The sequence below is a fragment of the Ailuropoda melanoleuca genome, chromosome 4, assembly GCF_002007445.2.
Source record: "Ailuropoda melanoleuca isolate Jingjing chromosome 4, ASM200744v2, whole genome shotgun sequence".
NCBI lineage: Eukaryota > Metazoa > Chordata > Mammalia > Carnivora > Ursidae > Ailuropoda > Ailuropoda melanoleuca.
The window spans coordinates 3,693,768-3,708,194 of record NC_048221.1 but is presented as its reverse complement, the minus strand read 5'-3'; the positions used below and the strand labels follow the sequence as shown (position 1 = coordinate 3,708,194).

At 62.1% G+C, this 14,427-nt stretch overlaps 1 protein-coding gene across 1 annotated transcript in view; it reads left to right on the top strand.

The window, feature by feature from the left end:
- Window positions 1-14,192, top strand: part of PTPRS (protein tyrosine phosphatase receptor type S) — a 65,923-nt gene extending 51,731 nt beyond the window's left edge. The window contains 20 exon segments of the mRNA XM_034660015.1: window positions 230-327; window positions 936-1,189; window positions 1,815-1,908; window positions 2,012-2,227; window positions 2,697-2,854; window positions 3,379-3,390; window positions 3,652-3,764; window positions 5,315-5,362; window positions 6,406-6,463; window positions 6,465-6,613; window positions 7,174-7,349; window positions 7,449-7,568; window positions 8,964-9,118; window positions 9,192-9,477; window positions 9,660-9,838; window positions 10,567-10,689; window positions 10,861-10,990; window positions 12,599-12,753; window positions 12,920-13,055; window positions 13,643-14,192. Of these exon segments, the coding sequence (XP_034515906.1) occupies window positions 230-327; window positions 936-1,189; window positions 1,815-1,908; window positions 2,012-2,227; window positions 2,697-2,854; window positions 3,379-3,390; window positions 3,652-3,764; window positions 5,315-5,362; window positions 6,406-6,463; window positions 6,465-6,613; window positions 7,174-7,349; window positions 7,449-7,568; window positions 8,964-9,118; window positions 9,192-9,477; window positions 9,660-9,838; window positions 10,567-10,689; window positions 10,861-10,990; window positions 12,599-12,753; window positions 12,920-13,055; window positions 13,643-13,711 (2,729 nt within the window). The 3' untranslated portion in view covers window positions 13,712-14,192.
- Window positions 14,193-14,427: the final 235 nt, after the last annotated feature.

Sequence of the window (14,427 nt, the reverse complement as noted above, 5' to 3'; positions counted from 1 at the left end):
CCCCTCCCGCTCCGCCTTCTCTCTGCAGCAGCGCCGTCTCCCCCCGACCCCGGCAGGGACTTGGGACAGGGCCAGGCAGGGCCAGGCAGTAAGGCCATGGGCACAGGCACAGCGGATGACAGGGAGCACCTGGGCCGCCCCACCCCACCCCACCGGCCTGCCTCGCTTCACCCCCAGCACTCACAGGCCTGTCTTCTGCTCTCTCCCACTTGCCTGCTGCCCGGCACAGTCTCACCCAAGAACTTCAAGGTGAAAATGATCATGAAGACGTCAGTCCTGCTGAGCTGGGAGTTTCCTGACAGCTACAAGTCACCCACACCCTATAAGGTGCCGGCCCCTCCCCCGCCCCGGGAGCAGGCGGGCCAGGTTAGGGGTCGGGAATCAGCTGGACTCCGGGCTGAGTGGGATCTGGGCTCAGCTGGGATTGAGACTCAGTCTGTGGTCAAGACTTAACCTGGGATTGGGACTCAGTCTGAGATTAGGGGTTCATGAGGATTGGGGCTCATTCAAGGTTGGTTCTCAGTCGGGTCAGGGCTCAGCTGGGTTGAGGATCTGCCTAGCAGGGAGATTTAGCCTAGGATCCAGGCTCAGTCTGAGGTCAGAGCTCAGTCTGGGCTGGGACTCGGTCTGTGATTAGGGCTTGGTCGGAGTTGGGACTCAGCTGGGATTGAGCCTCCGTCTAGGATTGGGGCTCATTCCGGGATTAAGGGTCAGTCAGGATTGGGACCTGGTCAGAGCTGGGCCTCAGCTGGGATTGGCGATCTGTCTAGGGTCAGGAGTTAGCCTAGGATTGAGGCTTATTCTGGGAGCAGGGCTCAGTCAACACTGGGCTTAGAGTCGAGGCTCAGCGGGGATTGCGGCTCCGTCTGGGATCAAGGTTCAGCCAGGGCCGGGGCTCTGTGCAGACCGCCCGCTGAGCCAGCCCTGGCCCGCAGATCCAGTACAACGGGCTCACGTTGGACGTGGACGGCCGCACCACCAAAAAGCTCATCACGCACCTGAAGCCCAACACTTTCTACAACTTCGTGTTGACCGGCCGAGGCAGCAGCCTGGGTGGCCTTCAGCAGACGGTCACTGCCTGGACCGCCTTCAACCTTCTCAGTGCCAAGCCCAGCGTGGCGCCCAAGCCCGACTCCGACGGCTTCATCATGGTGTATCTGCCCGACGGCCAGAGCCCCGTGCCTGTCCAGTACGATCAAAACCACCCACTGCCCCAGGGGGTCCTCAGCCCCCTCCCTTAGCCAGCTTTGTGACTGGGGCTGGCCCCGTGACCTCTCTGTGCTTCAGTGTCCTCACCTGAGTCTAAAACATGGGTCGTGTCAGCCCCAGTGTGTGGTTACCCTGATGCCTCTCACGGGCATCGTCACTAAATGTGGCCTATGGCTTCTCCTCCAACATGCCTGATGCCTCTGTGTGCCTGACCTTCTTTGGGTTCTGGTCTCCCAGGCTGGTGGGGAGACAGATCTGGAAACAGACACTTTCAAGACCCATGGTGTGATACAGTCCCCAGCGGGGAGAGGGAGACTCTGCCTGGGAAGCAGAGAAGAATTAAGAACTACAAGGATGTGTGGGTGTGGAAGCTGGGGCTTTGAGGGATGTGTAGGAGTTCAAGAAATATAATTGGGGCAGCCTCTGTAGGCAGAAGGAACCACATACTAAAAAGCCTGGAGGCTTGAATCAGGAGCTATAGTCCTATATGGCTGGGGTTCGAGGGGCATAGAAGCAGAAGGGAAGATTCAGAGCGCAGGGACTCCCCCACCCACCTCCAGCAGGCATTGCTCGGATGCGGCCCCTGATCCTTCATCTCCCTACAGGAGCTACTTCATTGTGATGGTGCCACTGCGCAAGTCTCGTGGTGGCCAGTTCCTGACCCCTCTGGGCAGCCCGGAAGACATGGATCTGGAGGAGGTGAGGTGGGGCCCAGACCTGCCAGGCCCAAACCTGCCCTGACTTTTGGAAACCCTGTTGCTGCCAGCCGGCCTCTGAGCACCCTGCACCTCTGTTCCCACAGCTCATCCAGGACATCTCGCGGCTACAGAGGCGCAGCCTGAGGCACTCACGCCAGCTGGAGGCGCCCCGTCCCTACATCGCGGCTCGCTTCTCCATGTTGCCGTCCACCTTCCACCCCGGCGACCAGAAGCAGTACGGGGGCTTCGACAACAGGGGCTTGGAGCCCGGCCACCGATATGTCCTCTTTGTGCTTGCGGTGCTGCAGAAGAGCGAGCCTGTAAGTCCCAAACGGTGTCTGCCCACGTCCAGCCATACCCTCTGAGTGTGCAGGCCCTGGTGTGGCCTCAGCCCCCAGGGCCCCGACCTCAGAACCAGACAGACCCTCCCAGCCTCCTGTGATCGGGGCTGGGCAGAGGGAAGGACTTGAGGTTGGGGGTCTTTCCCCAAGGGGGAAGGCTTTTTAGAGGAAGGGACTTGGGACCTAGGGCTTTGGTGGCTGTGTAGGAGTTCAACCAAGACAAGCTGTCTTCAGGATTTGCACGCGCAGAGGTCTAGAAGTGCGGCGCGAGAGGAGCAAAAGGACTTCAGAGTGGCCGAAGCCAGGGGAAAGATGGGGAGAGCAGAGATTCGGGAACCATAGGAGGGTTTCGGTAGGGGGGGGGACACAGGTGTGTGTTGGAAGACTCCTCTGGCCACCGTAAGTGGGAGGGACACTGACGGAGGCCCCTCCCGCCCTGTTCCTGCAGACATTTGCAGCCAGCCCCTTCTCAGATCCCTTCCAGCTGGATAACCCAGACCCGCAGCCCATCGTGGACGGTGAGGAGGGGCTCATCTGGGTGATCGGGCCCGTGCTGGCTGTCGTCTTCATCATCTGCATCGTCATCGCCATCTTGCTGTACAAGAAGTGAGCCCCCATGCACCCCCACTGGACAGGAGGGAGGGCTTCCTGGAGAAGGAAGGAGGGTCTGCAAGGTCCAGGGAAGGCTGGTTGCACAGGATGACCGCTGAGGTTCTCTACAACATAGACAGAAAAACCTGGCTCAGAGAGGTTAAGCCACTAGATCAAAGTCACACAGCCTGGGGAGTGGCAGGGCTGGGGTTCAGAGCAGGCGAGGGACCTGATTCCTCTCGAGCTCTGCACGCCATTCAGCAGGATGATTTGGGGTGGCGGCTGCCTCTGTCCAGTTTAGCGAGGGGAGTAACTGTAGTGGCCACGCGGGACACGTCGCGCCTTAGCAGGGGGAGGCCGCGACATTCCTTCTTGTGGTGGGGACCCAGGCAGGCAGGATTAGCCCCCTCGTCCAGGGGAGCCCCAGGCTCTGGTGGGTAAGAAAGCCGCTGGCCGTCACAAACAAGTGCTTTGTGGCCGGCACTCCCTCATCTGTGTTCTTTTCCCTCCTTCTAACCTGCGTCTGCCATCGGGAGCAGCAAACCTGACAGGTGAGAACCGGTCCGTCCTTGGGGGGCTTCAGGCAAGCGGCTGAGGGGAGGGATCGGGGTGGCGCCGCGCCCGCGGGCTGAGGGGACACTTGGCTGGGCCGGCAGGCTGCACGCGCGTCCGTGGCTGGTCCCGGGAACCCCTTCCCACCGGCCGGGTCACACGCTCCTGGTACCTGAGCGGCGTTCATGGTTCATGCGCGTACAAGTGCGTCTTTGGACACGTGCCGGTACTCATGGAATCTTCTGCTTGCTTCCCCAAAGTAAACGCAAGGACTCAGAGCCCCGCACCAAATGCCTCCTGAACAACGCGGACCTCGCCCCCCACCACCCCAAGGACCCCGTGGAAATGAGACGCATTAACTTCCAGACGCCAGGTACGTGCGTCTCCCAGGTGCCAGGATCAACACCGCCGGGGGCGGGGGCTGTAGCATGAGGGACGAGGAAGCGGCCCCTGCGGTGGGCCCTCGTACGCTCCTGCTGAGCGGTCTGGTGCAGCGAAATGCCCGATTCCCAAATCCCTCTGTGGATCTGGGCTTGGGAATTCCACAGGTCAGTTCCGGTTACAACCAAGGGAGGCTTTCGCAAAGCTGCGTTTCACTGGTGCTTGGGGTCATCTCTGGGAGGAGAAGGGACCCCTCAACAACCAAACAAGCCAGAGAGCCCTCCTTTCTTCCTGCGGAAAGAGCTTGCTTCTGGTCCCCACTTCTGGTCTTGGGGACACTCAGGGGTGGGCATTCAGGTTTTTCCTCGGCCTTTCCCCACGCTCCCGTGGGATGTCCCCCTGGTGAGGTACAGAGATTGTGCCTCCCACGGGCCCTGCATGCCTCTTGTCCAAGGCCACAGATGCTCATGCCCCCCTGCCTCTTCCCAGTTCCCTGTAGCGTCACACGAGTCCACTGCGGACACCTGCCGTGCCTGGAGGGGGACTCAGTGACCCAGGGTCTTGTTCATGTACAGCGATCCACGCACTCCCTCGTCTTTTCCCTCTTAGCGGGCTCATGCCAACTACTTCTAACCAAATAAGGAGGTTTTCATTTAACTGATGGTTGCTGTCCTCCTTATGAGATCACAGCATGGTTACATCTGTCCCTCTCCCTGCACCCACTCTCTGCTTCCTGTCTCTGAACTTCCTGTCTACTTCCTGTTTCCATAGTAAGTGTTTCCAGAGATTTTAAACGTTTATATGTTACTGATGGCTGCAGTCCTCCTGAAGGGCTCACGCATGGCCTCACATGCGGTTCTTAATATACTCCTTTCTCTTTTCTGCTGCTGGACTGTTTCACATCAGTTCTGTTTTTATCCAAATGAGGATTTTGAGCACTTATATTTAACCGATGGCTACAGTCGCTTCTCAGCCTTCTGGCTAAGATCAAGTGTAACTGATGGCTGCAGTCTACCATAAGGGATCATGCAAGGTCCCATGTGGCACCCCTAATGTACTCCCTCTTCTGTCTCTGGACTAGATCATGTCAGTTCTATTTTCATCCAAATGAGGATTTTTAACACACATATTTAACTGATAGTCGCTGTCCTTCTTAAAGCTCATGGCATGGGCCCACAGGTCCTTCCCCTGCCCCCAAGTTTCGCCCTCACCATCCTGCACCTCATCTGAATCTCCTCTGCTGACCCCAACAGGGGACCCAAGGCCAGGTTTGTCTGGGGGGACTCGTTGACAAAAGGCCGAGAGCTTTGGGATTTTCCCAAAGTCACGGCTGAGAACCGGGACTGGCTGCAGTCCAGTCGGAGGGATGAACGGCAGCTCCTGTAGGTCCTCGGGGCGGGGCCGGGGCAGCGTGCATCCCCTGTTGAAGTCGCTCTGCCCTCTGCGTCTGTCGGCCGGCCATTGTGCGTGCATCCAGCAAGGGGTGGGGGAGGCGGGGGCCCCCTTGTGTTTTCATTTTTTTATTGTTTGCTGTTTCTGCAGATTCGGGCCTCAGCAGCCCCCTCAGGGAGCCGGGGTTTCACTTTGAAAGTTAGTTCCTGTGTCTCTCTGTTCTCGGCTTCCTTTCGCGCCCCCACCCGCGCACCCCCCGTTTGTTTTCATTCTTGGTTCTCCATCCCGCCTCCGATCTCTGTCCACCTGTCCTGCGCTGGCTTCTCAAGGGAGTCTGTTGGGCCCTTAGGTCGCTGGTTGTGACTGCGTGTGGGAGGGGTTTGGGGGGTGCGTCCTGTGTGACAGGCAGGGGGACCCCCTGGGCAGACAGACCCAGCTTCACTCCTTAGCTCTTGGGGAGCAGCCAGGGTGTGGGGGACAGCTGGTGTTTACCAGCCAGCCTGGCCGCGTTTTACTTCTGGGCCGGCACGTAGCTCAGCCGTCGGGCCCCAGGAGAGGAGACGGTTCTTGCAGACCCAGACGCTGGGGAGAAAGAGCCAGGCCCACCCCACACCACTCCATGCACCAGACGGGGAAATGAGCTCTCAGAGGTCAGGGGCTCCCTGCCCCTGCCCCATGCAGGCACACAGAGAGATGGGGACCCCCCCCAGCCAGCACATACACACACACACCCGTCTCCCCTCCCCAGTTCCCCAGCGCTCCCTGGCAGGAGACCTCGCAGTTGCTCTGATCCCAGAGGTGCAGACAGGGGAGTCCGTCCCTGGCCCGTGCCCTGGGGAGCGAGGTTCCAGGGGCCCAGCCAGCCGTGTCTGCTTCATTTCTGTCACTGGCCTGCTTTTTGCCGCGACGCACCAGCAGTTTGGACTCTTCCAGGGCCACCCTTCCCCAGCCCCTGCATCCCCAGCTGGGTTGGGGGCACTGGGATGGGCGGACATCACGAGCCAGGGGGTGTCAGCCTCAGCTGGGAGCCGCTCCTCGAACGCTCCACCTGCAGACAGAGCCGCAGGCCTGGGCCCCGGGCCCCAGCGCGGGCCGTCCTCAACCCTCCCCATCCCCCGCCACTCGCTCTAACCACAGCGCGTCTGTCACAGACTCACACTGTAGAGCGCCCCCCCGCCCCCCGGCCCCAGGGCTGGCTCCCGAGTGACCGGCCTGCACCGTGGGGTCTGCTCTCCCCCCAGGCATGCTCAGCCACCCCCCGATCCCCATCGCNCAGGCCCCCCAGCACCCCGCCCTGATGCCTCCCCCATCACCTTCCCCTGCAGTCCATTGATCCGGGCCAGCAGTTCACGTGGGAACATTCCAACCTGGAAGTGAACAAACCCAAGAACCGCTATGCCAACGTCATCGCGTACGACCACTCCCGTGTCATCCTCCAGCCCATTGAAGGTAGCGGCCCAGGCCCCGTCCTGCCCTTCCCCGGGCCAGAGAGAGCGCACAGACACCGTGCCTCCACTTGGCCACGGGGCAGGGCCAGTGTGGACGAGCGAGGGCAACAGATTAGGGAAACTGAGGCCTGATGCTGGTCACAGGCCTGGTCCAGCCCCAGCCAGAAGCTACTGGGAATTGTTGGACGTGTAGTTAATGGATGGCTGCGGTCGTAACATGTTCCCGTCTGTCCCTCTGCGTCAGTGGTTCTCAATGCCCAGGGAACACCGGCGATGTCTGAGGACATTTTTGTGCTCACGTTCTGGGGGAGAGAGAGCAAGCAGCATCTGAAGGTTGGAGGCCAGAGCTGCTGCTCAGACCAGGACAGCCCCACCACAGAACAGTCTGGCCCCCAGTGACGGCAGTGTTGAGGTGGAGAAACAGCAACATTCAGACTCCGGGGTTCCTTTGGGGGCAGCTTGGGGCAGTCCAGGAGGGCTTCCTGGAAGTGCTGGCCAGACTGAACCCGTGTGGGAGGCAGCAGCATGCCTGCTGACCTCTGGCTTCTGTTTCGGCTCTAGGCATCGTGGGCAGTGATTACATCAACGCCAACTACGTGGATGGCTACCGGCGGCAGAACGCGTACATTGCCACGCAGGGGCCACTGCCGGAGACCTTTGGCGACTTCTGGCGTATGGTGTGGGAACAGCGTTCGGCTACCATCGTCATGATGACGCGTCTAGAGGAGAAATCACGGGTGGGGCCTAAACCCTGCAGCCCCTGCGTCCCCATGCCCCGGGCTAGCGCCAGCCCCAGCCCCAGCCCATGCTCACCTCCATTCTCTCGCTTTCTACAGATCAAGTGTGATCAGTACTGGCCCAATAGGGGCACGGAGACATATGGCTTCATCCAGGTCACGCTGCTAGACACCATCGAGCTGGCCACGTTCTGTGTCCGGACGTTCTCTTTGCACAAGGTAGGGCCTGGGCTGGGGCTGGGGCCTGTGGGAGGGGGATATGGGGGTGGAAGAGGCAGACAGAAGGCCCCAGCTTCTGTCCTGGGAGCTCCCCATCACAGAGAGAAGCAAGAGTGTGGGCCCAGGCTGACCACATTCTCAAAGCCCACTGGTAGACAGGGAAGCTGGGGCCCAGAGGAGGGTACCTCCTGTGTCCAGCTACATCAGGAGACAAAACCAGCAGAACCCAATGTAGCAATGAGCCTGTCGTCCCCTTGCCATCGGTTATGTCCCAGGCCTTCCCTTCCTCCTTGCCCTCTGGCCCACCCAGCCTAGGCCCATGATGGGTGGGAGACAAAGCTAGAGAGTCCCTGCTAGCCTGGGCAGTCAGGCCTGGGGCAGAGGGAATCTTTAGATGTGTATTTAACTGATGGCTCCTATCAGTTACGTGGTTCCATGTGTCTTCTATGTCATGGTTCTCAACTGGGGCAGTTTGCGATCCGGAGGACATTTTTTCATTGTTATTATGGGGAGGTGGAGGGCTGTTGCCACCACAGCTTTCCCCAGACTCCAGCCAGGTCCTCTGTCAACACGAAGCACCCACTGTGTGTCAGGCCCCGATTTGGGCACCAAGACGCAGCAAGAACCAAGACAGACAAAATGTGTTGTCTTTTTGGAGCTTAGTCTCCAGTGCCAACAAGGCATTGACAGTAAATACATAAAATGACAAATCTTACATGTAGAAGGAGAAAAGTAAACTGTCAGGGGACCTGGAGATGGTGAGGAAGGGAGCCGTGAGATCTGGGAAAACAGCATTCCTGGCAGAGGCTCTGCCCGTGCAAAGGTCCTGGGGCAGGACCATGCCTGGCATGATGGAGAAACAATGAGGCTTATATTATGATTGTAGCAGAGTGAGTGATGGGGGGAGAGGGAGGAGGCAAGGGCTTCAGTGAGGACTTGGGCTAAGGTGGATGGGAGCCCTGTTGGGGGAGGTGGGGCAGACCTGACTCGGGTGCTCACCGTCGCCCTCTGGTGGCAGCTGTGGGGAGGGCGGACTGTTGGGGCAAGGGTCTGAACAGGGGGTCTGGGGCGGAGGGGACTGGACCAGGATGGCCACCGCCATGGAGGGGGTGAGAATCGGGCGGGTTTGGGACGGATGAGGGCAGAGCCGGTTGGATGTGGGAGGGGCAGTGGGTCAAGGGGGACTCCTGAGTCCTGGCCAAGCACCTGGAAGGATGGAGCTGCCACCAGCTGAGATGGGGGCAGATCTGGGGAGAAAGTCAGGCATGATGTTGGCCACACTGTGACACACCCGGTGGGGGTGTGTGAGGCAGGTGGGCCCCTGGGTGTGAGTTTGGCGTCCTCTGTCCATGCACGGAGGGCTGCTCTGACCGGCAGTGTCCCTGTGGTCCCCAGAACGGCTCCAGTGAGAAACGTGAGGTCCGCCAGTTCCAGTTCACGGCGTGGCCGGACCACGGGGTGCCCGAGTACCCGACGCCGTTCCTGGCTTTCCTGCGGAGGGTGAAGACCTGTAACCCGCCGGATGCGGGCCCCGTGGTCGTGCACTGCAGGTACCCTGGCCGCCCCCCGCTCCCGCCCCGGGGCCTCCTTCGGGGGCCCTGACCGCCGCGCCCGTCCCCACAGTGCCGGCGTGGGCCGCACCGGCTGCTTCATCGTCATCGATGCCATGCTGGAGCGGATCAAGCCGGAGAAGACGGTGGACGTGTACGGCCACGTGACGCTCATGCGGTCCCAGCGCAACTACATGGTGCAGACCGAGGACCAGTACAGCTTCATCCACGAGGCCCTGCTGGAGGCCGTGGGCTGCGGCAACACCGAGGTGCCCGCACGCAGCCTGTACGCCTACATCCAGAAGCTGGCACAGGTGGAGCCCGGCGAGCACGTCACCGGCATGGAGCTCGAGTTCAAGGTTGGCGGGCGTCCCCGGTGGGCGAGGAGCTGGAGGTCGGGGCTGCCCCCTCCCCCACACACACCCCACCCTCCGCGCTCTGGCTGGGAAGACGCACAGCCCCGCTGGCCCAGCCCCGGAGAAAGCTGGCCCCCGGCTGGAGGCTGTCCCGCTGTGACCCCCGGCCTCCTCTGTCCCCGCAGCGGCTGGCCAACTCCAAAGCCCACACATCCCGCTTCATCAGTGCCAATCTGCCTTGTAACAAGTTCAAGAACCGCTTGGTAAACATCATGCCGTACGAGAGCACACGGGTCTGTCTGCAGCCCATCCGCGGGGTGGAGGGCTCCGACTACATCAACGCCAGCTTCATCGACGGCTATAGGTACCTTCGCTTTGCCCCGGCCCCCGAGGGGTCTCCAGCCTCACGTGGGAAGCAGAGCTGGACACCCTGCCGGCCTCGTGCGGTCGCGGCTAAGGTGGAGGGGATCTTGAGCTGGGTATTTAACGGATGGCTGCTGTCTGTAACGTGGTTCCATCTGTCCTTTTTACGTCGGTGGTTCTCAATCTGGGCATTTCTGCCACCCCAGGAGAATAGGGCCGTGTCTGGTGACATTTTTGTTGTGATGGGCGTGGGGCGGGCGGAGGCCGGGGGTGCTGGTCAGCACAGCACCCACCAGGCAGCAGGGTCCAGCCCCAGCGTCGGTGCCGAGGCAGAGAACCCCTGGCCGCGGGAGGGCGTTGCAGCAGAAGGCCCCGCCTGCACAGAGGCTGGGGGTGACCTAGAGTTTGGCCGGGCAGATGCCTGGAAGGAGTTTACTGGCCCTCGAAGGGGTAGAGGGGGAGGCAGGAGAGGTCAGCAAACATCCTGCAGCCTCCTTGAGGCTCTGGAACTGATCCTGCGGTCAGTGGCGTCCCTGGGTGCAAAACGGGGTTATGGGGAGGCTCAGCCAGATGGGGAGGGGGATGGGGCACCGGCCGGCAACTCCAGGGGAGGCAGAGGCATGGCAAGTGTGGCTGCGGGGCCCTGACCCGCCGGGCAGCGTCAGGCTGGCCCCTCGCCTGGGCCCGTGTCTCCCTGCTGGCCCTGGTCTCACACGCCCCACACCGCAGGCAGCAGAAGGCCTACATCGCGACGCAGGGGCCGCTGGCAGAAACCACGGAGGACTTCTGGCGCATGCTGTGGGAAAACAACTCCACCATCGTAGTGATGCTGACCAAGCTGCGGGAGATGGGTGGGGGGAGGGCGGTGAGCCACGGCCGGGTGGGCAGGGGGTGAGTCACGGACCGGGGGCCGTGTGGGGCGGTGAGGGATGGACTGGGAGTGGGGGTGGCTAGGTGAGCAACGGACCGGGGGCTTGGGGGGCCTGGCCTGAGGCTGGGCTGACCGCAGCTCCCGTCTCCTCCACAGGAAAAATGTCACCAGTACTGGCCCGCCGAGCGCTCCGCCCGCTACCAGTACTTCGTAGTGGACCCGATGGCAGAATACAATATGCCTCAGTACATCCTGCGGGAGTTCAAGGTCACGGATGCCCGGGTGAGTGCGGGGGAGGGATCGCTGGGAGATGCCGGAACCGGGCCGGGCCCTGCGGCATGGAACCTCGTGATCTGGAGAGGGCTTCCCTAGTTGGGGGTGGAAGCAAAGGCCTGGGGGTTGGGAGGAAGCAGAGTGGGGTGTCGAGCGGACCAATCCCTCCGGCACCAAACGGGTGGGAAAGAGCTCTGCGTCCCGGTGCTGATGCCACAGGGTCCCTGGGAGCGTGTGTAGCACCACTCACTGGAAAGCAAGGCCCAAGGGGATGGTGTAGGGGGGCGTGAGCAGGGTGTTCCTTGTGGAGGACGGCGTGGCAGGGCCGAAAGCAGGGTGGGAGATGTGACAGAGGGTGCAGCGGGGCGGGGTGCGTGGAGCTGTGGACTAGAAGAGAGTCGTGAACGGCGGGGCTGGGTCGCAGCACCGTGGCGGGGAGAGGAGGATGGAGGGTAGGCGGTGTCGGTGGGTGAGGATTCCGTGGAGAANTTGGTCATGGCGCTTGGGTGGCGCGAGACCGTGCCGTCGGATTGGTGGGACGTGGGCCTGGAGAATCCGCGGACGGTGCCGTTGGACGTGGCGGAAGGAGACAAGCATGGACGGTGTTGGGCGGGAGGCAGGGAGGCCTGGAGAGTGAATGCAGGTGCCAGAACGTGGGGAACGCCAGCAGAACGCGGTCCCCCAGATTGGCAAAGGGGGAGGTGTCCTCAGCCACAGGCCGGGGAAGAGGTGCTGGGAGGAGGGCAAGCGTTTGGCCCGTGGGGGGTGGAGAGAATCCGTGGAAAATGACCTTGGGTGGCGAAGAAGGATGAGGAATCGTTGACCAGTGCTACCCGTGCCGTTGATGGTACGAGCCTGAGGGAGGCAGGAATGGAGGCCGTTGGGGTGAGGGGGTATCGCCGGGCGGCACCGTGTGGGTGGGGAGAACGTGACTGGGAACGCAGATGGTGAGTGAAGGGTGGACGAGGGTGAAGGGTTCCTAGTGACAAGTTGGGTCGCCGTGGCTGGAGCCGGGTGGAGCGCACGGTGTGGGCTGGCGCCGCCAGGGAGCAGGAACAGGAGATGGAGAGGGTCTGCGGAAGGTGGCTGGTGGTGGTCACGGATTAGGAGTTAGCAGCAGCGGGTGGTGAGAGGTGGGATGATGGCGCCGCTTTTTAAGTGACAGATGAGAGTGAGGAACGGGGGGACAGTGGACGACGGCACCCTGCTGGGTGGTGAAGGGTGGAAGGTGGTGCGACGGCGTGATGCTCCTGGCGGGAGAGCGGGGGAGGCTGAGGAGCATGGTGGCGGGAACGGGACTGAGAAGGGCGGGTGTCCGTGCAGCCAGCAGTGGTGTTGGATGCCACTTTGGCCGTGGCGGATGGCCCCGGAGACGTGCACGGCGCAGCTGTGGACTGGCGGGCGGTGGGCGGCTAAGATGTCATCGTCACCGGATGTGGACGAGCGTGGCGTTGGCACCCTTAGATGCTGACAGACTGCAAGTCCCCAGGGCAGGCGGCAGGAAACGGGGCCGGGGATGGGGAAGGCTGGAGGGTGGGGTTGGCTGGAGACAGAAGATGGGCTGGGAGGCCGGCCTGAGCAGAAAACCAGCCATGACCACCGCTGACCTCGTTCCAGGACGGCCAGTCCCGGACGGTCCGGCAGTTCCAGTTCACGGACTGGCCGGAGCAGGGCGTGCCAAAGTCGGGGGAGGGCTTTATTGACTTCATCGGCCAAGTGCACAAGACCAAGGAACAGTTCGGCCAGGACGGCCCCATCTCCGTCCACTGCAGGTGAGCTGTCCCTCAAGCCCGGCTGGGGAAACTGAGGCCCAGCGAGCACGGCCTTGAGCCGCCCCCAGGCTCATGAGTTTGGGCGTTCTTCGTCCCTGAGGAGTTGGGCAGGCACGTGGGGTGCTCCGGGGCGCCCGCCCCTGAATCGCTGCACCTGCCCCAACAGTGCCGGCGTGGGCAGGACGGGCGTCTTCATCACGCTCAGCATCGTGCTGGAGCGCATGCGGTACGAGGGCGTGGTGGACATCTTCCAGACCGTGAAGATGCTGCGTACCCAGAGGCCGGCCATGGTGCAGACGGAGGTGAGAGCCCGGCCCCACGCCTCCGTCCTCCCGAGCCTCCGTTTCCTCTCCTGGGAGATGGGCGCAGTCAGCCTTGACTCTGGGTTGTCGCGGGCGGAAGGGGATTAGTCAGACTTCTTGACGTGAGAGTAGAAAGAAATCCCGGGCCGAGAAGCAGCCCACGGAGAGGGCAGAGGGGCGTCCGTCCCAGCTCCAAAGTCACAGCAAGTCCACAGCTCAGCTAGGACCCGGACACAGGCCAGAGATCCGGAAGCTCCCTCCCCCTCCGCAGATGGGGAAAGTGAGGCCCAGAGCTAGAAGGGGCCTCCCTGGGATCACGTGTTGGGCATTCCAGGTGTCCTCTAGGCCGTCCCTTCCCGTCACTGCGGAGACAAAGCTGGAGTCAGACCCCCAGCCCCGAGGGCCCTGCTGCAGGGGAGGGGGGCTTGCAGGCAGGTAGAGGGGAGGCCGTTCCGGGGCCAGAGCCCAGCCTGTGTGACTCTGCCCCTGCAGGAGCCAGGCCGCGGGCTGGCTCCTGAGGGCGATGGGGAGCCCTGGGCGGCCGCAGGGCTGCGGAGGCCCTGACCGAGCCCTCCCCCCACCCACAGGACGAGTATCAGTTCTGTTACCAGGCGGCGCTGGAGTACCTTGGGAGCTTTGACCACTATGCAACCTAAAGCCATGGTCACCGCCGGCCAGACGCCACCGGCCCTGATGCCTCTGCCCCTGCCGGGTGGGCCCCTGGAGGCCTGGACCCCGGCGGCCAGGGCAGGAGGAGGCAGCGGCCACGTGTCTGCACGGTCTGCAGGAGCGATGTGGCCCCCGAGCCCCCCGTGTGGTGCCCAGCAGCCTCCCGGCACCGGCCGCCGCCTTCCGATACTTGGCACATTCCTCATTTCCTTCCGATTCCAAACGAGATTCCTGGGTGGGGGGCGGGGGGGCAGTGAGCAAACAGGGGTTCTCCCTGGAACCAGAGGAGGGTGGGGCCGTGCACTTGAGCCCTGGCCCTCCCCCCGGGGGAGCCCTCCTGCCCTGCAGGCTGGGGGCGCCGCCGGGCCGGGGGGGTGCAAAATTCAGCTTTCTTTTCAGACTCCGTGTAACTGTATCCAGTGACATTTCTTTTTTTAAATAGTGTATTTTTTTTCATTTTTTTTTAAANTTTTTTTTTTTTTTTGCATTTTTCTTTTCCTTTTTTAATTCTGAAACATATCAAGGACCGGTCTGGGGGAGGGGGGCAGTGGGGGGGCAGGGGGGGCTGCAGCCCACCCGCGTCAGGTTCAAAAACCCACCGGGGTGGGTGCTGCCGCCGAGGAGAGGGCAGTGACCCCCGCCCCCGCCGTCTCCCGCCCCTGAGGAGGAGGACTGAACAAAACAGGGGGTCCCACGTCTTCCG